This window comes from Crassostrea angulata, chromosome 10, assembly GCF_025612915.1.
Source record: "Crassostrea angulata isolate pt1a10 chromosome 10, ASM2561291v2, whole genome shotgun sequence".
Lineage (NCBI taxonomy): Eukaryota > Metazoa > Mollusca > Bivalvia > Ostreida > Ostreidae > Magallana > Magallana angulata.
The window spans coordinates 24,633,274-24,657,869 of NC_069120.1; the positions used below are offsets into that span (position 1 = coordinate 24,633,274).

Here is a 24,596-nt window from a genome sequence, read left to right on the forward strand (position 1 = left end):
ATTTTGCTAAATCCAGTAAAGACACCAAGCCCCGCCCAAACACCAGAACTTTGGAATTATCTCACACTGCTTTTTCCATGAAAACTGACAAGTTGTTTTATAAAATATTTTATAAAATTCTAAGTAACTAATTATTCTATATTAGTTTTTCCCTTATAATATGTGACGGAATTCCAGATAATACTGGGGCATATTTTGATACCGCCCATTTTAAAACGTCCTACATCTCGGTTTATCTTGAAAATATGTATACAGTATAAATCAAGGAGGTCTACGTGTCTGAATCTTTTAATTCTATTACATAATATATATAAAACTTTCCAAAAAAAAAATTCCTCTAACATACTCAACGACATACTCTTATCATAAAACTGACTGAATTTACTGAATAAGAGAGAATTGTAGGAAGAAAAGCTTTGTCTTGAGTGACGCAGATCTCTTGAACCTTTCAAAGGTCTCTCCTTCAAATGACGAAATAAATTAATATTTCAATTCTCTGTTTAAGTACCATTAGTCACGGTTCAGAGAACAGCCGGACATGGGGCGGAGGGGGGACACTTGACATAATTCTTCGCTGACACTCGCCAGTCGAAGCATCAGCACCTATATAAATTCTCCTGACATGCTGTATGTATGTATATACTCAACGTTTTACACGGTGGCTGCAGCTAGGCTCGGCGAGTTGTGTTCGGGAGATATAGATATAACAACCCCCCGCCTACACGCGCAAAACACGAACCAACTTTTGAGGCCTGCTGCTGTTTTTTTTTCTCCGGAGAGTGTTCAAAATGAGTGACGGTCCTGTACTCGTCCGTCTGAGGAGAAATCAGTCCGGGTCGCAATGGGGATTTACCATGCAGGGGGGATATGACCAAGGCTCGTGTTTATATATTCAGAAGGTAAGAAAACCGTGTGTATACTACATACAGTTTTGGAAATACGATATTCGTTCATATAGGAGAAAGCGACCTTGTCTTGTTTCATCAACTACGTGTGCAAGGCCACAATTGAAACCGCGTTTTTAAAAACATTTTTATAAATCTGCTGCCGAGACTTTACATTATTATTTTAGGGCCACCTGTTGCAACCCTTCATTGCACCCCGTTAACTTGGCAATTGTATCTTCATCTTTACATGTCAGTGTCATTTAGAGACATTGACCCGATTGAAAGCAGAGGTTCCAGCAGGGGTTTCAACCGGTAAACTCCCTTTAGGATTAGCATCGTAAAACCATGTGTTTATGTAGTTGTGTTTTTGCTCCTTCAGATATCCATCAGGACAGCCCGCTGCTAATAAATATCTTTATCCGTGTGGTTCGCTATTTTGATAAGCTCTCTTGCAAATTGGTTTCATGTTCAACAAGTAGCTCCCTTCCCTCGGTGTTCGTATCTGGATCAAACAGGTTCAGGGGTGGTATGGAAATCTGGGATCTCTCCAACTCGTCTTAGGCCCATATTACACGGTATTTGTTTAGTAAATGGAAAAGAAACAAAATATTTTTATTTCTGTTTTGAAATATGCATGCTTCATTTCAACCAAAAAATGAGACACCAACAGGAATTTATTTTATTTTTTAAACCTTCAAAATGCTCCGATCGGCAATATATGAAATAGTGAGAATTGATACTCCGTCCGTCCGTCCGTCAGTCTGTTGCCCCCTCTCTCTCTCTCTCTCTCTCTCTCTCTCTCTCTCTCTCTCTCTCTCTCTCTCTCTCTCTCTCTCTCTCTCTTAGCTCCTGCGGCTGGTCGTAATCATTGATATCAATGCTTACTATTTGTACATCTGTCCGTCTTAACCATAATACAAATAGCTTTCCATCAGACACCCTAAGACACTATGCAGAATTCAGAACAGCCATAATTCGTTTCATGTGAAAACGAGAGCAAAATCAATTAACAATGCTCAGAGGGTTGCGCCTCTGTGCTCTATTACACACTTTTTACATAGGAACCAAATATATACACGTACTTATCTAGTACATGTAATTGCATCAAAATATACCAAATGATTCGTCAATAGCTAGGTCAAACGTTTTTTCTATTCAATAGTATTTATTTTCTTAAAGTGGCTCAGTATGTCATGTTTTGGGGTTTCTAAGCAAGAACAGACGCTGAATATTTTTGGCGTTCACACAGTTGAAGGTTGTCTGTCGTGTTCTGAAAGTCGGCTCACAAGACGTGGATGTCGCTGTAGGCAACACAGCACATGCACAAAAACACAACTAAGGCGGCACAGTCTGCATCTGTATGTTATCAGCGTTTATTTAGATCAGGGGCTGAAATTTCACGTAAACAATGCTAGATAAGTGAAAATGAACGTGTCAGAATGTCGATTTAGATTGGTTTTCTAATTTATTACATTACAGGGTATCTGTTGTTTAACATCCAATGTTTATAGATCAGTATCTTTGCGAACACTTTGGCTGATCAAAATTTGTAAAAACATTTCTGAAAATCCCCTTTTTTTAATCATCCAATCTGCTAGGTTACTATTGGTGTTTACATCTTTATTGAATCTGAACATTGTTGCAAGGAAGTTTTTTTTTTTACAATAATGCCTGGTATTTCTCTTGCAGGTAAATCCCAAAAGTATTGCGTATAAAAGTGGATTACGTGTTGGAGATGGTATTATAAGGATAGGGAACACCCCAGCACAATATCTCAACCACCCAGACGCCAAAATGGAAATCATAAGGGCCGGGAATGAACTAGATTTCGTCGTTCAGAGGTAAATATGACATTCATTGTAAGCTGAGTCAGGACCCTTTGTATATATTAAATGTTTATGTATCTTAATGATATTTGGTTGGGTTTTTTTTTCAGAAATGTGGTTGATTTGGGACAGGGCGATCACGTTGATGCTCAACTGTCACACCACGTGACCGAATCTAGCCAATCCACAGTCGAGGAAGAATCAACGGCCTACCGTGGATACACCAACCCCAACGTTCAGTCAAGGTCTTTCAAAATCCTCCAACAGTCCCTCAACTATTCCGAAGCCTCAGGTAGTGTCTGATTGAACATTCACGGTATATATCTTATATGTGGGGATAAGATCCAAATACTTGGTTATAGTTAAAGATCCAGATAACAGATGCCGGATCGAGAGTTTTATCGGCATACTAGTACATAATTAAAAGAAATTAGATAAACGGTTTTCTTTTTGTTACCCGAAGAACACGTTATCCGATTTATCCTCGGTAAGAATATTGCACAATTATTGGAGTTGGGAGCAATTCGTGAAAATTAACGAACGTTCGTTTTATTTTCACTAAACATGGGAATAGTATTAAGGGTCTTCCAAACTCCAGTTCTGTGAACATTTTTTACCCTAATGGGTTACTGTACATCAACTTCATTATGATAGAGACTTTGAAATTAATTTCACAAATCACGGGCCATATTGCAATTCTAGATTTATGGTATTGTTTTAGCATTGCGAGAGAACATGTGCGAGAAAAGTACAATAAGTAATTTCCTTGTGCCTGATTAAGTTGTAAACAATCGAGAAAGTGGGCAGGTTTTTTTGGGGGGTCTACTTTGATTAAAACCAGGCACGTCATGTCAGGGGGTCGAGGTGTGTGTGTGTGTGTGTGTAGGTCCACCTGTCTGTCCACTGTCTTTTATTTCTCTGAGATAAAACATATATTTTTTTTCACTCTCTTTGTCTGAGGTATAACTACGAATCGATTTTGTAAATACTAATGTATAATATCCAACATATCCAACACATTTCACCAAAGACCATATTAATATATAATCGTACAATTGCTGTAAATTATGAAAATATAAGTAATAAGCTAGGAATCGACCATTCTTTGAATATTATGAGGTGATCAATACGGTCGGGCGTGATCAAATCTATCATAAGGCCTTTCGGGTATTTGATCACCTCATGATATTAAAAAAATTATTCTCTTTTTGTTATAAACCGACTATAAAAAATAATTGATTTTTATATATATATATATACACACAGGGGGAAAAATAACTTTTTATTACGTTCGTACATAAATGCAATTTTAAGATACGAGAACGGTTATAGGGTACTATCGTTTTTGGCTTATATTTCTAAAAGTCTTTTGTATAATAAAAGAAATCGTTTTAGCCTATTCAAAAATTAATTTACTACAAAAGATTTTCTGGTTACTAGTATTTAACATATATTAATTGTAACATATCAGATGCGTTTCCAAGTATTGTATATATACGTAGTAAGTGTGTGTTACTGTTGGGATGAGTGTGTTTTTCATCTTCTTAGTCTTCCTTAGTGAACTAGATCTTTGCATAGACTTTCTTCTGAACTTCCACGGAATCTTTCACTAGAATGAATACTCTTACTTAGACACTAGTACTAGTATTTCACATATTGATATTCTGAATAAGTTCTTTGATCCACTCCGAGTGTTCTTTTCATAAGATATCCAACTGGGAACGGACCAAAGAGCTTTTACTCCATAACTATGCAGGCACGTAGCAGGATTGTGGATTGTGGGGGGGGGGGGGGGGGGGGTTGAAGGGATTGCTACATCAACTATACAATGTACCATTTTCTGCTTTTAAGGTAAACTTACGAGATAAATGACGCTCCAATCACAGGGGCTTGTGTAGAAAAAAAACTTCGTTAAAGAATGATATGGGTACCTCAGAGGTTTATTTTTTCTCTTAGGTATCCACCTTTTTAAATAATGATATTTGTTTTTACACAAGCCCATGTGCTCCACTTTTGTATGACCCCCTCCACTTTGATAAACGATGCTACGTGCCTGTTTCTGCATGCTTCTGTCTCTGTACCGAGTATTTAGACAGCGCCCTGTTTTACAGGTGGTTGCTCTCCCTCAGACACCGCCAAGGGACAAGTCTTTGCCCTCAGTGACTTATTACAATTCGTAGAATGTATGTATTGCATTTTCTTCTCAGGAAATGCCAAAATAAATGCACTCGACTCAAATGGCTTGCACCTTTATGTTTATCTAGCTTTCGTATTGGCAAGATCTTGTATGTTACATTCCTTGCAAATACCTGATACTCGATAATATTAAGATTTTTTTCCCTTCTCTTTTTTCAGATCAGTAAAAGGGACACCTTTGTTATCTCTCATAACCATTTCCAACAATGGGAAACTCCGACTTCATGTAGAGGAAATTTACAGTTTTGAATAGAAAATAGTATTAAAACTTTCGGTCGAACTATCTGACAGAAAAAAGCAAATTCTTGCCAACCTACCTATATAGTTCCGTACCGACGTCATTTTTACACAAGCCTCTATGAATACACAAGCCTATGTGAAAGCATGCCTCCTTTTTCTGTGAAGTTTGTTTTATGATTTTTTAAAAGTTTTTATGTGTCCGTTCGTTTTCCCTTTGTGCATTGGTCGTAATTTTTGTTGTATTTTGTTTTTGATTTTTTTTTCTTCATTTTATGTGTTTGTTGTTGTTGGCAATGAAACGCCTTTCTTTGTTTAAGAATCATTATTGTTATGAATATTGTGATGTAATTAATTTGATATTTATACACGAGATTTATAATATACATGTATATATTTGTAATGTTCTTGGAGAGTTCATGTATAATTGTGAAAATAATAAAAGTTGGATTTTGATAAAGTTGAGAAAATTGGTTTTATTTTCATTAATACCTCTTTGGATGGCTATTGGTTATCCCGCTATTTTTATCGTCCCCTCCGCCATAACCTGCTGTCTCCACCATCAAGGTTAAAAGGGGATGGGTTCTTTGATGCATATTTCAAATATTGAATTTTCTAAAGGGTCCGCCCCCTTTTAACCTTCTTTGGAGAGTAACCTTGACAAACTAAACTGCGAAACCAGATTCTATTTTTCATTACTGACATAGTTTTCATATACCGGTATTCGTGCCCATTTAGCTGACCAGAGGCATTTTTCCACTTTAGTAGGATTAGCCTCCCTTATGTGCATTTTATATGAAAGTCAAATCACTAAATGGATACTAAGTAAAAATGAGACAGTATATTTTTGGTTTATTTTCTCATTTAGGTTGTACAGTATTCCATTAATAATTAACTCATAAATATACACACTGTACAGTCATTGGACGGATAATTCACGGTTGTAAAACGTAAAAAATCAATAAATGTACAACAGTTCCATCAATCCTCAGTAATCTTGATACACTGCTGTAATATACACAGACTGTCATTTCCTCATCAACAATCCAGCCCCCCAACCCCCCAAGATATAACTAAAGAAATACACATTTTCATAGCCTCCATGCAATAAAAAAATATACAACAATTCCATGCAATCTAGTGCAAAATATCACATGCTTGAAGAAACATGCAGTTTTTAACATGCATCTGTATAAAATATGAACCATTTGCTCGATCTCTGATTCTGTTGTTTGTTTGGATTAATCTGAACCTAGAATCAGAACTCTACAATTAAGACAATGTTCTAAAACAAACAGAGCAGTTGAGAATTGTTAGTTTGCAAAACAAATAGTGGACACGCACACACTATGGAAGAGGAACCAGATTTTCCTTGGCCCATTTCTTCATGGATCGAATGATATACTCCACCTGGGGATTACTGGTGTTCCGGAGCATATTAATCACATCCCTCAGTGTGTCCCTAAAAGTAGAGGTTAAAAATTCAGCATGCTAACTTGCTATTAAAGCCACTACTGCGTCATCACACTGCTAGTGATAAAGGGAAATAATTATGTAAGAAAAAAAAAAATAAAACCATTAAAAATTAATAACAGCAAATACTGGTATTATACTTCTGAAACTAAAAAAGTGTACCATACTAGTAAAATATATTGTATGAATAAATGATTAGTAATATACAATGTATATGAAATTATATGAGTGCAAATCAGCTGGCATTGACTAATCTTTTTTTTAATAATTATTTTGCCTGATACCAATAGTCCTCCAGATGCTTTTATTCTCATGATTAAGGTATAAGGTAAAGTACATGTACTAGTTTTCAAAATTATGAATATAAAAATCAAAGATATACTGCAATTTTTGAGTAATAAACCATAATCATAAGAAAAATTTTGTCTACGTTAGATAAAGCTTTGACAAATGATTTTGTAAATGATTAGTTGTAGGTCCATGCACAAACAACCATCTACATATTAATTATTCAAAACGATTGACATATTTTACATGGATTTAATTATGATCATTTTTACTTGGAATGTTCATATTACGGGAGCAAGGCAATCAACTTGTTTAAATGACCAGCATCTATACAATACCAAAATATATTCCACAACATAAAAAATAAGGAATAAAATGTGTGCAGAAACAACGAAGGAACTGAAGGATAGAGCATGCCTATTTTTAAAATGCTATCAAACGCTGAGGTGACTAGGATTGTATGTTGACTTGATTATCACGAGCCCACTTTTTCATGGTGCGTGTTATGTATTCAACTTGAGGGTTTGTAGTGTTTCTGAGTAATTGAACAACTTCCTGTAATTTGTCTCTGCAGAAAAAAAGAAATGAAATGTCTTAAGTAAGTTTTTTTTTTTTAAGGGACTTCTTAGGGATAAAAAACGATTGCTAGGAAAAGTTATAGAAAGTAGAGAAAAAAATTCAGGGATAGATTGAAAAGACACAAAAATTGTCCTTAAAGAATATTATACATGTATGAATAAGTATTAGTTTCATTCATGAAATACATGTACACTGAAATTGTATCATTAACTTTTTAAACCAGCTTAATTTAATTAATCAAATTCAAATTTGTTTTGTTCAAACTGTGAAACGTTTAAATCTCCCTTCAAAGTGCCAAATACTCCATATGTTTTTGATCCAAAGAGTGACTTTTCAAACTATAGTGTTAAAGATAGCCATAATATATCATTAGATAGAGATATTAGGGGGTCATTACCTTGGTTCGTGGCCGGCTATGATCATCTGGAATACACCTACACAGGCCCCTCTTTTTCCTTCCCAGTACTCGGGATTAGGATCAAGTCTCTCCAGCACATCAAAGGCCTTGGCAGCATAGTAAAATTGTCCCATCTACAGAGGATCAAGTTTTATTATGATTTTTTCCAGTTTGATGCACATTTACTTAAGCAGTTTTTTGATCAGAGTATAGAAAAACATGTAGTAACAAATTGGTTACATTGTAAATTTGAATATTTATATGCAATCTTATGAATCAAAACAATAAAATGAATGCCTTATGTTCAAAGTTATACAATCTGTTAGAGTTCATCAGCTGTTCAATGCTTGTATCAACAGACTGAAAGTATGACAATCAGTGGTTGAATACAGCCTGTTTAAACAAAAAAAAATGTTTTTGGCAGATTACCTTGTAGCAGTCATTTGCTATGAGTTGTAACAGGCTGAAAGATTCTCCTGAGGTCTCCATTTTGAGGTACAGCTCCCAGGCCAGCCTTGATTTTCTGTTCATGATGTCTGGAAAATAAAATAATACAGTTTTTGCATCAGTATATTACCGTATATCATGCGCATTAGAATAAAAATATGTCATTTCAAAGGAGAATTTTTAAAATGATTAGTGTTAGACTTTAGAAACGTATGTACAGTACATTGATAATACTCAAATAGATCTATTAGCGTATGCATCAACATTTTTGCACATGAAAATCAGTATTCCACTCTACTTTTTTTGGTCAACAATGAATTACTTTACCCCCACCCCCTCTCAAACCAGCAATCCCCCCTTTCAAAGTACTTACAAACCCTGGCAAGCCAACTCAGATATGTGTAGTCATTTTTAATCTTCTCACTCTGGATCAACAAGAACACCTAAAATGCAACCAATCTCTAGGATGAAGATTTAAATTCTCAACAACAAAAAACAGCTGATATTTATAGTAGTTAAGTTGCTTTGTGCCTTATTAATAAAATTTCACATCTTTTCATTTCTGCACGATGCATTGTACTTAATCCCAGTGACTATGTTAATGGAACACATCAAGAAAAATTACATGAAAATTCCAAAAATTGCTTGTATCCTTTTCGAAGGGACGATGAGATTAACTTATGAAACTAAATTTACTTCTATTTTTCTGATCTGATGTTACAAACCTCTTCTGATTCCTTGAAGTTTCCCACTGCAGCCTTAGCTTGAGCATAGTTGAAGTTGAAACTGTCGTCATTGTAGAAATAACTCTGTAAACAGATAGACATCGTCATAAAAACAACACATACATGTACCTTCAGAAGCCAGTTTTTATGTAGAACTTTGATAGCTATTAAGATGCATTGTACCATTTTCATAATACATACAATATTTATACTCGCCTTGATAGAGTTCAGATATATTAACACATCTTCAAACTGCTTTAACAGAAAGAAACATGAAGACATGCACTGACGACCAGGAATAGTATCTGTCCAGAAGAAAGTAAGAGCTTTGTAAGTAAGTAACAATTCGATCTTTTGCCAGGTCAGATACATGTTATTACACCACTAATACAGTCCGTACAAATATCCTAACTAGAATCCTTATTATACATCAATAATAACAAATGAAACTGAGAATGGAAGAAAAGCATACCACTGTTCATTTAGGATAATATGTAATTCAAGAAAGACAAGTAACATGTAATGAAGATACTTGTAAAATGCACAGGGATAATACACAAAGACTCTCTTTCTCTAAAAATGAATACATACCACATTCACTAGCTGAACCCCCAACAAGTTGGAAATACTGTTGAGCTATTTTGAGATGTTCCCTCTGCAAAAAAAAGACAAAAAATAATAAAAAAAAAAATAATTAAAAACAAAAATATTTTCAAGCATACATGTACTTTCAAATTTAGCTAATATTCTAAAAATTTAATAGAAATCTTCAAACATGGGAATTTTTAATTATTGGTGCCAATTCCCATTCCCCCACTGAATAACCTATTCAACTTACAGATCCTTGCTCTTGACCTAAGGCTGCATTGACCACACCCTTCAGAATGTACTCCTGGGGAGTGGTGGGTTCCAGATCTTTTATCAGATTGTAGGCCTCTGCTATGTCATCTGAGAAAAGAGAAACAATCCAATGATTATCAATCCAATTATTACAGTTCATGTATCACAATACAGCAAATTTCCTTGTCCATCATATCAATACTTGTACCAGTATTTACATTTCAGCCTAGGTGCAGCTTACTTAATACATACCTTGTTTAAGGTAGTAGATGACTAAGTTCAGCCTAGCCTCTGGTAAAACATCAATAAGGGGAGGTAAAACTTGTAAAGCCCCTTCACCTCCTCGGAACACCACCTATATAATAAAATATAAAGTCAACATACCTGTACATGTATCATATCAGATGAAGATATGATAAAATATTGTCAAAGGCTTTTATATATACATGTACCGGTATATACCCAATTAAATCTTAAAATAGATGCGTGTACTTTTGATGTATATAAAAGAATGATCATTTACCATGATCATGATAAAAAAAAAATTCCCCAATATATATACCAACTAAAAAGAAATTTTAGCTATAATTATTCACAAACAGTTAAGTGTAATGTATAACTACTGGTACATGATGATTTTATCTGATATTTATACTTAAATCTAGTTAGCTTACCAAGTTGTGTTTGATGAGATCTCTGGCAAATACAAAAGAAGGTGAGGACATCTCCTGAAGACTTTTCAATTCTGCCTAAAATTGACAAAATTAGCTTTATACACATATTGCTACATGTATTTGAACAGTGCAAATTAATACAAATTACAAAATTTTCCAACTTTTGCAGATGAAATTGCACAACTCCTATAAACCACATATAGTGCCATTCTTTTGTTTTTCTTTTTTGTTTACCTCTGCAGCCTTCCCATTGTAAAGTCTGAAATGATTACAGGCCTTGAGATTCAGAGCAATAGCACTATCTGGATATTGCTGGAGATAAACTGCTAGAACTTCCTACACAAAATATAAAACAAACAATGTAAGTAGTTTATATAGTAAACAGAATATTTCAAGCACATTTTAAGTAAATCTGTGACTCTAAATAGAGCATACTTGTCAAAATAATAACATACAATATGGCATGGGGTCAAGTATTTTGATATGATTAACTGCATGGTTCATTTGATTGTTATCCCTATAAATAAACAAGCAAGTATTTGATAAAAAACAATCAAATTCTAAATCCCAAAAATATTTTTTGGTTGTTAAAAATTACCAGTATATTTTACCCACTGATATCAAATTCATTTCCAATTTATGAAATCCTATCAAAAATAACTTTCTCTAGAACATGATCTCATTGTAACTACATTGTATTGTAATTAATTTGACCTTGAACTCATTGGATGATACTGACCCTAAAATATCATTTACCAGTACCAATGTAATTAAACTTTTAAGGTAACTCATTATGGAGGACAGTTAATACATCATGTATTAACATGTACATGTATATGTCTATAGATTTATTAATATATATGTATTACTTCCTGTAAACAGACAGACTAACAAAGAACAGATATTCTCAACCTTGTATCTTTGCAACATAGGTAAATAACACATTTAGGCTGATTGCCTTACCTGTGACACATCATAGTAGTCTAATTTGTAATAGCACAGAGCCACATATACATTCAGTGCCAAAAAGTCTCTGAAACAACAAAACAGCTTTATTGTACAAAAAAATCTCAACATAATTATACAAATTAGATTTACATGTATGTACATAAAACATAAGAATGAATGTAGCATTGAAAGTGATACATCCTATGTTCAAGTATATAAGAGAATGCAAAGCATTGTGCATTATAATGGAAATTTGAAATGAGTAAATATAAAATAAATTCAAAAGTATAGTACCATGGTCCATGGCAATAGCATTATACATGTATATCAAAGCCTACCTGTTGTCTAACAGTATCCGTTTGTATATGTCTATGGCCTCCTGGTAATGACTCCGTAAGTAATGTATGGAGGCTAGTGAAAGTTGGTCCTCAATCACATCCTGCAGGCTTTGATGGTGGCCCATCAACCTTTTCTCATCCCCAAATTTGTGAGACAGATGAAACAGTAATCGATTCTGAAGCTTACTTTTGGGACCTATATGAAAAAAATCATTTCAATAAAATTTTCAGGGTGGTGGTTACCTTCCCTCCCCCCTCCCAAACAAAAAACAAAACCAACACACTAACCACACTACCATAAAACCCTCTTATTGACATTTACTGTGATATTCCTAGGCATCAATTTTGATAGATTTAATAATTTGTGGAAAATGCATGGTCCTACTAATAAACTAAAGATTATTGTAATATTTCTAATCTAGATTTATCACAAAATCCATGAAAATTGAAGTTCACCATCTTAGTACAAATTGAACTTCTTTTCTCAGTTTTCTCACTTAACAACTAACAAAAGTATATACCGGTAATTTTTCATTAAACAGCTAATCCCAACTGGATCAAACAAACACTTTGAGTCCTTTACCTTTTGCGCAAGCTGTGTCAGCTTCAGGGTACATTCCAAGAAAGAAATAGCAGCAGGCCAGGTTTGTCCACACGTCTGGGTGACAGCCATCCCGTCTTGTCATTCTCTCAAATTCCTGGGGGTGTCAGAACAATAAGAGCATAACAAAAAAATGAACAGCAGTAGGAAAACAAACAATAGGTACACATCGTACTCAAAACTTTCTTTGCCATAAATATGCTGCTGATTTAGTTTTTGTAATATAAATTTCTATATTTTATTAGATAAGTAAACCAGAAACCTATATAACATTTCAGTTTATAGATTGCTGAATATTCTTCAAACTAACTATACTGACCTCCATAGATCTTTTGTAATCCCCAAGATGAAATGCACAGTATGCGATCCATAGATCAGTTTCATCGTTACCTTTTCCACTGTTTCTGTTGAACTGAAATATCATTTAAAAAGTTAATGATATATACAGTTATGGACTTCATTGTAGGCCGATAGGTGGTTTTATTGCCCCATGTAAAATGATATCAACAGAACACACAGAAAGTAATAACAATCCATTTCACTTTTTGTGTCTGAGATTATAGGTGTCATAACAGTATTTCACTGAAGGTTCACGTCAAAACATGGCTGAGCCAAAATAATTCCCGAATTTTCCTTTGAATTCGGGGCGGTTCCGCCCGAGACAGGAGCTGATTTTTTGTATGAGATGAAAAACAATGTGTAAGAGGTCTAACTATCCCAGTTTTGTAATAATGCGAGGTCATTTGAATTTTTGATGCGCGTTGTTTCTGGAGGGGGGTGAAAAGTCCCGGGCTTGATTTTCAAGCACATGTGTAACTTCGATGTAAACAAAGTCGCACGCCTTGCTGGATGCACGTGTGTATTTTGCTAGAAACTTGTAAATGAAGCGTTGTTTAAAAAGTTGTCAAGAGGATTTTTTCCAGAAGTTCGTTTTGAATTTTTAATCTGTATGTAAAGTTGTGCAATTTTGGTAAGAATATATAGTAGAATTTAATACTGTAGTGCAACCTATAGTTTTAACAGAATATTATTAAAGAATATTTTGCTAATCATCATTTTCAGTATAATGCATTTTAATAATTTCCCAGACATTTAGTATTTGCAATAACGATTTCAGTTAATACTGCCAAATCCTTTAATATCAAATTCCACATATGCCTTTTGCATCGATATCGTAAAAGGGTGAATGTCACATGATGTACTTTCTGCCAATGAAATTAAATGATGAAAAATATTGTATTTTAATATATTAAAGCATAACCCATGGTTTGAAAAAAATTGTTAAATAGATCTTATCAAATTCTGTGTTATATATATGTACTATGCCCAGTGCATGCCATATACGAATGTCATTTGTTGTATACAAGAGATATACATGACTTAATCATTATAAATGTAAATATTTACATCGGGGAAAGTCTGTAAAATAAAAAAACCCTGAATAAATGATTTTAAATAATTAACCAAATTAATTATGTTATAGGATTACCTCTAAAAGGGTAATTGCCCCTGTATAGTCTCTCATGTTCAAAAAGTCTTCAACTTTTGGAACTTGCTTCTTTTTCTTATTTTCTTTAGCTGGTGTTGTTGAGCCGGGCCCAATGGCCGGCTTTGCCCTTGAGAGCATCTAAAGAAAACCAATGATGAAGTTGCTGATTGTTTAAAATTTGTAAATATTGAACATTACAATTCATGAATGAATTACACAAAAAATGTCAATGTCTTTTGAATTTCATAAGGTTAACCATTACATTATAGCACAGTGCCGATATAAACTTTGTATTTCAAATATACTTGATTAAACTTACCATTTTTAATGCCTAGTATGTTAATTCACGCCAAACACGGCGAACAATTCTCCCCTAGTTTTAGCAGTTTCTGTTGTCTGGCGATTTGTTTGGAATGCAATCGTTGTCTCACTGACGCTGATTATAGCAACCAAAAAATGTTGTTAAGTAAAGCGTTTAAAAGATGCAAGGAACGCAAATATAACTATAGTTAATTCGTACTCTTATTCATACAAGAAGAGTAATATAACTTCGCCTATATATTAACCGTTTTGTGTCGAATTTTGTGATAGTTATAACAGATAAATGTCAGGAAAATACTCTGTGAGATAATTAATTATGCGAGGAAACCTCTTTTTTAACACAAAATGAATCCACAGGGGCTTGGTTGTTGGATAGTGACTTTCCTAATTATTTATTCCCGAAGAAAAAATTGATTTAAAATGGTAATCTTATGTGTATATCTGTGTATCCAATACATAAATTCACTGAAAGCCCCCGTTTCAGTCATGTTAAAAAAGTGTATTCAATGTACATAAAAAAACTTTTTTTAATGTACATTGAATACACTTTTTTAACATGTCTGAAACGGGGGGTTTCAGTGTATTTATTTAATGCAATACACAGAAATATATCTAAGATTACCAATCTTAATCAATTTTTCGGGAACAAATAATTAAGAACTTCACTATCCAACAACCAAGCCCCTGTGAATGAATCGGGATTGGAATTCTATATCGGGCAGTCTATGGCGGGAAAAATATGAATGGATACGAGGATGCAAAATTGTTAATTAAGACTTTGATGGGGATGGCATCATGCATTAAAAGTTTCCCGTAAAAGGCAATATTTATAATAGGTTCTTTAAGACTTTTCTCCGTAAAATGTAGTCGTTAGGTAGAAATAAAAACAAGATTAATAAAGACACATTTTCCTCACAAATTCATAATTATAGTTGTAATACATTTACCATAACCAACTCCCATCACACATCCCAAAAGATTGAAAACACATCCAATGTAAATTTCGTCTCAAAAAACTTGTTCGAGGCATATGCGTTGGAACCGGGGGTGGGGGGGGGGGGGGACCCACTGCAAATCTCATTTTATAAATGCTGGTTTTTCTAGTTAAATGACACTTCAAGTTGGATAAATATTCAGTAACCTGACTTCATAAACAATTTTTTCCAATTTCTAATAATTTGTGTCTGTCTTGAAAACAACTTATGAAATATATAAGTGGTCAAAGTAATTAATTGTTTAGAAAAACTGTTATTCGTTTCGTACTTGCTTTATAAGATGTCTTTTGTTAAGCCCCATGAACTCCATATTTAAAAACATCGCTGAACTTATTATTCTCTATTAAAATGTCCTTGTCTTAGTGAAATTTATCATATTCTGGCTATTGTCAGCATGACTTCTAATTGTTCTTCCTTTATTCAGCTATTAATAATGACAGTTATTAATATTATGCAAACAAGCATCGAACTCTTAATGTGAATAATCAAAATTGATTACTAGTATGTACACTTTGTATGTCTTACTGCATTTAATATGTATATGTTCACATGTATAACCTCAGAATGAGATATTTGTCTCTTGGAATAAAGAACTTGAACTTGACAGGGCCTATTAAAAACATAATCTTCGCACACCAAGGCAAACATGTATGATCCACTCCAATTTGGTAAGAGAGAGCTACGCGGACACCGGACCGTGGCTTGAGACGATCAAAAAACGTTAGTTTCCCTGTGATCTAAACCTGAAAGCTGAATCTGAGCCAAATGTTTCAGATGCTGAAGGAAGTTAGGGTTTTTGGATCAGGTGTCTTTTGATGGTCATCTATATATTATAAATTTATCACTCTAACTCAAAAGGTTGGGACCCATCGCGCACATAGAACCCTATGTGGCTAAACATATCAATAAACTGTCAAATTTTTGGCTCACCTGAATCGAAAGTCCAAGTAAGCTTTTCTGATCACCTGTTGTCCGCCATCCGTCTGTTTGTAAACGTTTTCCTTTTTTTACACTTCTCTAGAACCACTGGACAAAATTTAATCAAACTTGATACGCAGAATCCTTAAGGGAAGGGGATTTAAAAGTCTTAAAATAAATGCTGTTTTTAAAAGGGAGATAATATCGCAACAGTGAAAATAAGGTCTATGACTTAAAAATAATTCTCCTCCATAACAACTGCACCAGAAATGCCAACATTTGCATCAACGTTTGTATGTTTAGTGAAGATTCTTAATCACAACCCCCGAATTAATTCTGGGGCCCCAAGAGGGGGTTAAAAGTTTAACATAGAAACATACAATGCAACAATTTATGAGATCACTATGCAACCATCCTAAGATAGTGTAAATTCTAAATTGTTTAAACCTTGACATCGGGCCAATACTAAGTCACTAATAGGAGTTCAAATTTCATTGTAGAAGCATTAAGAGAAAATGGTTTTTTTTAAATCTTCAAGAACATCACAGTGAAATTACTATGCAAGCACTCTAGTCTCTAAATGGTTAAAACGTGATCACCGGGCTAATACTGGGACTCAACGAGGGATCAAACTTCTCAATAGAAATGTATAGGAAAATTGTTAAAAGGTCTCCTTCTAAAGATATACAATGTTACATTTAGTTGTTTTACTATATGAAAGCATCCTCATATCTTTATATTTACATCCAATTCTTTCACTTTTTATAATTATTCATAGTTCAATCTACAATTTAGTTATCTTTAATACATTGAGGCCTAGGGTTGTAAGATTGGCCCATTGAGGCATTGCAGATCTTGGGATATGTCCAAAAAGTATAATTCTACACAAGAGTGAAGATGCAAATGGTTCTCAAGATTTTGCTGTTTTGCAAATTCCTAGCTTTTCTATTGCTCCATTGAATGCAATAAGTGAGATGACCACACATAAACAACAAAAATTGGAAAGTAACATTTATTCATAATTACCTGCATATTACATGTACCAACATACTTTGGATACAATAACCGACCAGAGCCAATAAAGCATACAAAGAGGCATTGTAAGTTTCATGCATTTACTTGTTGGCTCAATGTCCACTATTAAGGATCACAGAGGGATTTGATTAATAAGTATAAACCCCAGTGAATCTCAGTAACCATAATAACTGATTTACATTCTAAGAGTTGATAAAAAAAAAAACCAAACAAGTGTGAAAGAGCTGCAAGGAGCTAACAACAGTGGAATTCCACCCCAGGCTGAGAATACATTCATTTATATATTTTGCATAATCAAGGGTCCTCCACACCTTTGGGATTTTACAAAATATTTGTAACCTGCAAGTTAACACAACTGCTTTTTATGTGGAACATGTGATCCGCAGGTCCATTGTCTGATGCCATATCCACTGTGCTATTACACAAGAGGTACCGGTATATATCAACAGTTACCCTATTTAATAGATTACCATATCATAAATAGTATAGTTCCAGGAAGTGGATGACCCTTAATGTAATGTACATATCAAGCAACCTATAAAATCTTTTATAAGGTACCATATTTACATTTTTGGAAAAGATATCACATTCATTATAGAAAAAAAGTTGATTGGCTTGAATACTCATGATGTAATTATCATTGAAACAAAAAAAATACTAAATAAGAATGAATTTCAAAAGAATGCCAAACAATTGGTTCAAAAAAGTATTTTGTAGAGCCTCAACTTACATATATATATAAGTATAATGATTGTCAATCATTGAATGTTACAAGTACACAGAAATGGTTTAGCATTAATATAATCAGATTCCTATCAATAGCACATCCAACAGTTTTACAATAGATCTTGATTTAAAGATGTATAGCACATGACCTATAATGCTGCTGAGCACAAATACAATACATGTACTACATCAAACCTTTTGTCAGTTATATAAACCAAAAATCATTTTGTCTCTCACCTTCAACAGCTTTACAGAAATAAACGGAAACATTCATTGTACTTATATTTCAATTCAAAATGCAACAAAAAAAATGGATACATGTAATAGTAAAACAACATATTTAACTGTACAAAAATGATTCAGTAAACGTTATCTTTTTTATATGGTGTGTGTATTTCCAAAAATTATTTTTATAAGTCTTAAAGAAAACTTAAGTGAATATACATGTACACAAATTTTCACTGACGATTTTATTAAAAAAAAAAATCTGAGTCCAATCCAACTAAAACGTAGATCTGGCACTTAGACATTTTGTTGACTGGAAGCTTGAGCCAACATGGTGATGGCAGACAAGGCCTCCTGATTGAGCTGTCCGTCCGGACACTCGATCTCATACTGGACAGAAGGAAAGCTGTACACCAGCGTGCTGCCGCCACCCTCCTGATCCACCTCGTTAGTTTCCACCGCGTAATACATGTTCTCTGTGGAGCCGTCACCTTCGTGGATGAAGTACTCCTCCACCTGACCGGGCTCCACTTCAATCCGGATGTTACCGACCACATTGGAAATGGATGGGTTTTCCCCTTCTTGTACGGTCTGAATGATGATGTTTCCGGGTTCGGTTTTTTCAACTGTTTTTGTTGTTGGTTTCTTGTTCTGCAAGGCTTTCGGCTTCCTTATAACTAGAGATTTCACTTTCTTTGTTCCTCCTTCTGTTTGTAATTCGTGCTGTTGCATATGGCGATTTAGGTATTCTTTTCTGAAGAAACCTCTTTCACAAACCTTGCAAAAATGACTTTTCACTGCATCATGAGCAGACTTTTCGTGACGCTTTAAACTCTCTGAAATAAAATATGGTAACATCAAATAAATAAACAAATAAATTGTCAGAAATTATTCTCCTTTTTATCTTTACATGGTAATATTATTTCATTACTTTATAGAGATAATTTTGTTTTCTTGTACATTTTCCACACCTGTTTTGGTCTCTCTTTATATCTTTTGAGAAATAATTCAAGAATCAAGACAGCTTTTTCATATACATGTAATAAGGTGCTTGTTAAAAATTCTTACTGCGGCTGCAGAACTTCTTCCCACACTGAGAGCAGAGATGCTCTTCTTCCTCTGGGGGATGTTTAAACTTCAGGTGCTTCTCAAACCTAGCATCTGTGGCAAACTCCCTGTTACAGAGCTTGCAATAATGGATGTTGTTGCCTCCCTTGGCATGAATCTGTAGATGAGAGCGCAGGCTATTGGGAACATGAAATCTTTTGCCACAAATATTGCACCTGTAAAATAATGAATCGAATCAAATAATGATAGGATGGATATTTTGTTGAAAACCTTATATCTTATATTTCTTGTATCAAATGGAGAGAGAGAGAGAGAGAGAGAGAGATGGGGTATATATTCAACTTGGTTAGCATTTCTCAATAAACAAGATGCATATTAACACTAGCATTGAAATGATACATGTGTAATTGTAAATCATAATTTAAAGTTCAATAATTTGCATATACATGTATACGTATTATGGTACATGTAATAAAGGCTAATTGAAAGGAAAAAAAGGTACACATATACAAAAGTAAATATGCCACTTGTCAAACGTAAATACTTTCATTGGAAATTTGTTCTACCGGTACCTAAAAAATATATTAAATCAAAATGCTTATTAAAAACAAGAGGCCCATGGGCCACATCGCTCACCTGAGGAACAATAGGTATGATAAAATCAGCTTAATGGAGTCATAATACAAACTATCTGGACAATGTACAATAATACATGTAGATCCTGTATAAATAAAATCCATTTTCCCCTGGATATTCTTATGTTTATAATCATTAGTCCCTTTTCTAACAAGATGATTTTATAGTCTTATCATATGTTGAGTATTGCAGTTCTCAAAACAACAGTTCTCCTTAACAATAGTTTATATATTAGATATAAACGTACATCAAACTATGAACCTTCTCGGGAGGCCAAAGAATTGTCCTGGGGCCAAAGTCTTAACAATTATAAAGAAACATCTGGCTGATTAGTTTCTGAGAAGATTTTTAAAGATTTACCCTATATATTCCTTTGTTAAATTTTGACCCCCCCATTGTGGCCCCACCCTACCCCTGGGGATCATGATTTTCACAACCATGAATCTACACTACCTGAGGATGCTTTCACACACGTTTCAGCTTTCCTGGCTGATTAGTTTCTGAGAAGAAGATTTTTAAAGATTTACTCTGTTTATTCCTATCTAAAACATCGACCTCCCATTGTGGCCCAAACCTACCCCCAGGGTTATGATTTTCACAAATTTGAATCTACACTACCTGAGGATGCTTCCACACAAGTTTCAGCTTTCCTGGCTAATTAGTTTCTGAGAAGAAGATTTTTAAAGATTTACTCTATTTAATCATATGTTAAACTTCGACCCCCCATTGTGGCCCCATTCTACCCCCATGGGTTATTATTTTCACAACTTTGAATCAACACTACCTGAGGATGCTTCAAAAGAAGTTTCAGCATTGCCGGCTGATTAGTTTCTGAGAAGAAGATTTTTAAAGATTTACTCTATATATTCCTATGTTTAACTTCGATCCCCCATTGTGGCCCCACCCTTCCCCCGGGGGTCATGATTTTCACAACTATGAATTTACACTACCTGAGGATGCATCCACAAAAGTGTCAGCTTTCCTGGCTGATTAGTTTCTAAGAAGAAGATTTTTAAAGATTTACTCTATATATTCCTATTTTAAACTTCAATCCCCCATTGTGGCCCAAAACCTACCCCCGGGGGCCATGATTTTCACAACTATGAATCTACACTACCTGAGGATGCTTTCACACAAGTTTCAGCTTTCCTGGCTGATTAGTTTCTGAGAAGAAGATTTTTAAAGATTTACTCTATATATTCCTATGTTAAACTTCGATCCCCCATTGTGGCCTCACCGTACTCCGGGGGTCATGATTTTCACAACTTTGAATCTACACTACCTGAGGATCCTTCCACACAAGTGTCAGCTTTCCTGGCCGATTAGTTTCTGAGAAGAAGATTTTTAAAGATTTATTCTATATATTCCTATGTAAAACTTCGATCCTTCATTGTGGTCCAACCCTACCTCCGGGGATCATGATTTTCACAAATTTGTATCTACATTACCTGATGATGCTTTCACACAAGTTTCAGCTTTCCTGGCTGATTAGTTTCTGAGGAGAAGATTTTTAAAGATTTATTCTATATATTCATTTGTTAAACTTCGACCCCCCATTGTGGCCCCACCCTCAGGTGAGCTAAAAAGGTTAAGTTTACAATACAATAAGTTGTTAAAGTTGGTTTCTGGAAGAACAGACTTTGAAAATTTTCTTAATAAATATTGACAAATATTTTACTTTTTTAAGCTTTAGTTTTTAAGATCTGTGTACAAACATAGAACTGTGAGCAAATCGCTGTATCTTGCTTATAATTCGAAGCTTAACACTCAAATATGGTTAGTAAATAGAAATTGAACACAAGAAACATGCACTACATGTATAACAAATAAAGAACACAATTTATTTTTTCGAAATGAATCATATATATATATACATGTATATACCTACATATTTCCGTCAGCGATATCAAACTCTATTTAAACTGAATAAACTCGAAAAAATGCCGAGCATCTCAACAAAACCTATTGCATTAATCTACATGTACCATTACGCAAAAGATAATGCCGAATTACCGATAGAATGAATTGTATTTCAGTACCCGTCCCCTACATCCGATTTTGCTTAATTTGCGCAGGTAAACAGTTAATTGATTTACCGAAGTCTCTGTTTGATTTGATACGTAAAAATCACGAAATACAGACGATAGTTTCCAGGTTACAAAGCATAATGAGAACGAAACGAAAATCAGAACAAGCTAACACCAACGTCATGTGTGAAAACTGTCAACGCATTGAAATATTTAGCCTCAATTTACTTCACAAAATCGGCACCAATATATTTTGTATGTTTCAAAATTTCCCTTCATACGCGAACTGTTGCACAACAAGCAAATTCATCATAGTCAGATCGACCCTTTTTCGTATAATGGCATGGCTGCTTTAAACAAAGAACCTCGTTTTAGAAGTATGGAATCATTTTACCGGATGCCGAACCCGAAGCTATTAAACTGATTGAAACACGCATTTCCTTTATTATTATTTTCGTAATAACTCAGATTTGAAACAAAATTTCCACTTAATTTTTGCAATTTATATTTTCCTTCCCATAAGGATAATTTATGCTAAACTATGTTGAATTTGCCTCGGTAGTTCTTGAGAAGAAGATTTTTAAAAATGCACCCCCCTTTTTCTACAGTTTCAAGGTTTTCTCCGCTTTGAATACAGATCAAACTTTTATTTCTGCAATTTATATTCGCCCTCCCATAAGGATGATTTGTGCCAAATTTGGTTGAAATTGGATAAGCGGTTTTAGAGAAGAAGTTCAAAATGTAAAAAGTTTACAGACGGACAGACGGACAGACGGACGGACAGACGGACGACGGACAAAATGTGATCAGAATAGCTCACTTGAGCTTTCAGCTCAGGTGAGCTAAAAAAAAACACTTACAGGAATGGTTTCTGACCAGCATGTTTGCCAAGATGGAATTTGAGTGTTTTCTTCAGAGTAAAGGATTTATCACACAAGGTACACGGGTAAGGTTTAACACCAGTGTGGCCATACATGTGTACTAGAAAATAGAATAAAATTTTGATAACCATAGAAATAATCTCAACGTCATCATCAGCATAAAGAGAATCACATAGAAAGCAACAATGAAAAACGTAACTAACTTTTATATTTGTTGTGTCCCTTGAATATCATCCCACAGTATTCACAAACCAAATGAATGGCTTTTCCTTTTTTTTCTTCTTTAACACCTGAATGGAAACACATTAATAATATTCTCTTGTAATATTTTAAACATACATACATAAAATTTACCAGTACCAGTTATATTACTATAGCGCATTGTTGCTGCTTCTTACCTACCTGCTAATTTAAGAACAAGCTACTTGCAATACAAGTTGACAACAAATACACAGAGTACAGATATCTTTGCGATATGACAATCAGCATAAGTGGATTTTAAATCTAAAAGTATCATGACCTATTGCTTACTCATGTATCCCCATTTTCCTTGAAACCAAAAGACATACCGGTAGATGAAGACCCTGAAACATCCTCGATTTTGGGAACCACCTCAGTCAATGTTTCAGTTTGCATGGCTTCTTCCTCTTCTTCTTCTTCTTCTTCTTCTTCTAGTTCTTCAGGCGGAATGATTGAACTGACAGCAGTCCTTGTGACTCTGTCACTCATTATTCCAGTCTTCATCACATTCCCAACTGTCGTGGTTATCATGGTATCCAAACCATGTGCCTCTGTTTCCTTCTCGGGGCCTCTGGTAAAGCTCTTAGTAGAAGTGATTTTTCTATTCGTGGGGCTCTGTTCCTTACATAGAGTTTGATTCTGAGTAGTACTCTTTTTCTGCTTCTCTGTTTCTTCAGTTTTCTCTTCTGTCTCTCCAGCTTTATCTGTCTTTTCTTGGCATTTCTGATTCTCATTGCCTTCCTGTGTTTCCTTTACTTTCTGATTCTCATTGCCTTCCTGTGTTTCCTTTACTTTCTGATTCTCATTGCCTTCCTGTGTTTCCTTTACTTTCTGATTCTCATTGCCTTCCTGTGTTTCCTTTACTTCACTTTTCTCTCCTGACGTATTCCCTTCCTGCTTTTCATTTTCTTCATTTTTCTCTCCCATCTCCACTGCTTCCTCTTCCTTTACTGGACTGTTTGGTTCCTCTTTAATGTGATCTAGCAAGTCCTGTATAACAGGTTTGGAATATTTTTCTTTCCCTTGAACCAAAATTTTGTCTACCACCTTTTGAAGAACAAGTTAAAAAATTGTTGAGTACATAAATACATGGATAAAAAAAATCAACCAATCAACAGAAGTAAAAAAATTTTTTTTTACCCCATTTAGAAACTGTTTGTTGAAGAAATCCACATTCCTATTAATAAGTGTTCTTGGGGTTGCATATTCCTCATCTTTTTTCTTACAACAGCCAGCAATAAAATTGTTGACACTTTCACCCATGCGATTCCACACAAACTTATCTGACAACCTGGAAAATGTGTCTCCTGGTCCAAAGTGTTCATCTGGAAATATACCGGACAATGTTCTTCTGTTTAATGTACAATATTTACATTTGCAAATATGTTTCCTTATATGAACCTATAGAATAGCAAAAATGTTCAATTCTGTATGAACTTTTTTGTGACGTCACAATGATTATAGCACGCGCTTATCGCTTGGATTATGGTAAACATAAAATCTCGGTAATTTTAACAGTTCTGAACGATTTGTCTTTTTCAAACGTAAATATAAGTAATAAACAGTAATGTTAAAAAGT

General features: G+C 34.4%; 2 protein-coding genes across 3 annotated transcripts in view; one reads left to right on the forward strand and one right to left on the reverse strand.

The window, feature by feature from the left end:
- The first annotated feature begins 642 nt into the window (after positions 1–642).
- Positions 643–5,616, forward strand: LOC128168057 (synaptopodin 2-like protein). 2 transcript variants are annotated; one of them, XM_052834143.1, is made up of 5 exons: positions 643–899; positions 2,577–2,728; positions 2,824–3,005; positions 4,825–4,896; positions 5,069–5,616. In XM_052834143.1, exons 1-5 carry the CDS (start codon positions 789–791, stop codon positions 5,074–5,076), a joined length of 525 nt encoding a protein of 174 aa, XP_052690103.1. In that variant the 5' UTR covers positions 643–788; the 3' UTR covers positions 5,077–5,616. The 2 variants fall into 2 exon arrangements, with proteins under 2 accessions (XP_052690103.1, XP_052690105.1); XM_052834145.1 differs by lacking the exon at positions 4,825–4,896 and having other exon boundaries at positions 645–899.
- LOC128168058 (uncharacterized) overlaps positions 5,418–24,596 on the reverse strand; it is a 30,237-nt gene continuing 11,058 nt past the window's right edge. The window contains exons 11-32 of the mRNA XM_052834146.1: positions 24,158–24,342; positions 23,347–24,064; positions 22,981–23,067; positions 22,757–22,877; positions 19,234–19,448; positions 18,469–19,001; positions 13,946–14,083; positions 12,776–12,868; positions 12,439–12,553; positions 11,856–12,051; positions 11,533–11,602; positions 10,804–10,905; positions 10,570–10,644; positions 10,148–10,250; positions 9,894–10,003; positions 9,647–9,710; positions 9,272–9,360; positions 9,056–9,139; positions 8,704–8,773; positions 8,313–8,419; positions 7,884–8,017; positions 5,418–6,608 (exon numbers count right to left, since the gene is read on the reverse strand). Of these exons, the coding sequence (XP_052690106.1) occupies positions 6,494–6,608; positions 7,884–8,017; positions 8,313–8,419; positions 8,704–8,773; positions 9,056–9,139; positions 9,272–9,360; positions 9,647–9,710; positions 9,894–10,003; positions 10,148–10,250; positions 10,570–10,644; positions 10,804–10,905; positions 11,533–11,602; positions 11,856–12,051; positions 12,439–12,553; positions 12,776–12,868; positions 13,946–14,083; positions 18,469–19,001; positions 19,234–19,448; positions 22,757–22,877; positions 22,981–23,067; positions 23,347–24,064; positions 24,158–24,342 (3,524 nt within the window). The 3' untranslated portion in view covers positions 5,418–6,493. The remainder of the gene's footprint in view (positions 6,609–7,883; positions 8,018–8,312; positions 8,420–8,703; positions 8,774–9,055; positions 9,140–9,271; positions 9,361–9,646; positions 9,711–9,893; positions 10,004–10,147; positions 10,251–10,569; positions 10,645–10,803; positions 10,906–11,532; positions 11,603–11,855; positions 12,052–12,438; positions 12,554–12,775; positions 12,869–13,945; positions 14,084–18,468; positions 19,002–19,233; positions 19,449–22,756; positions 22,878–22,980; positions 23,068–23,346; positions 24,065–24,157; positions 24,343–24,596) is intronic.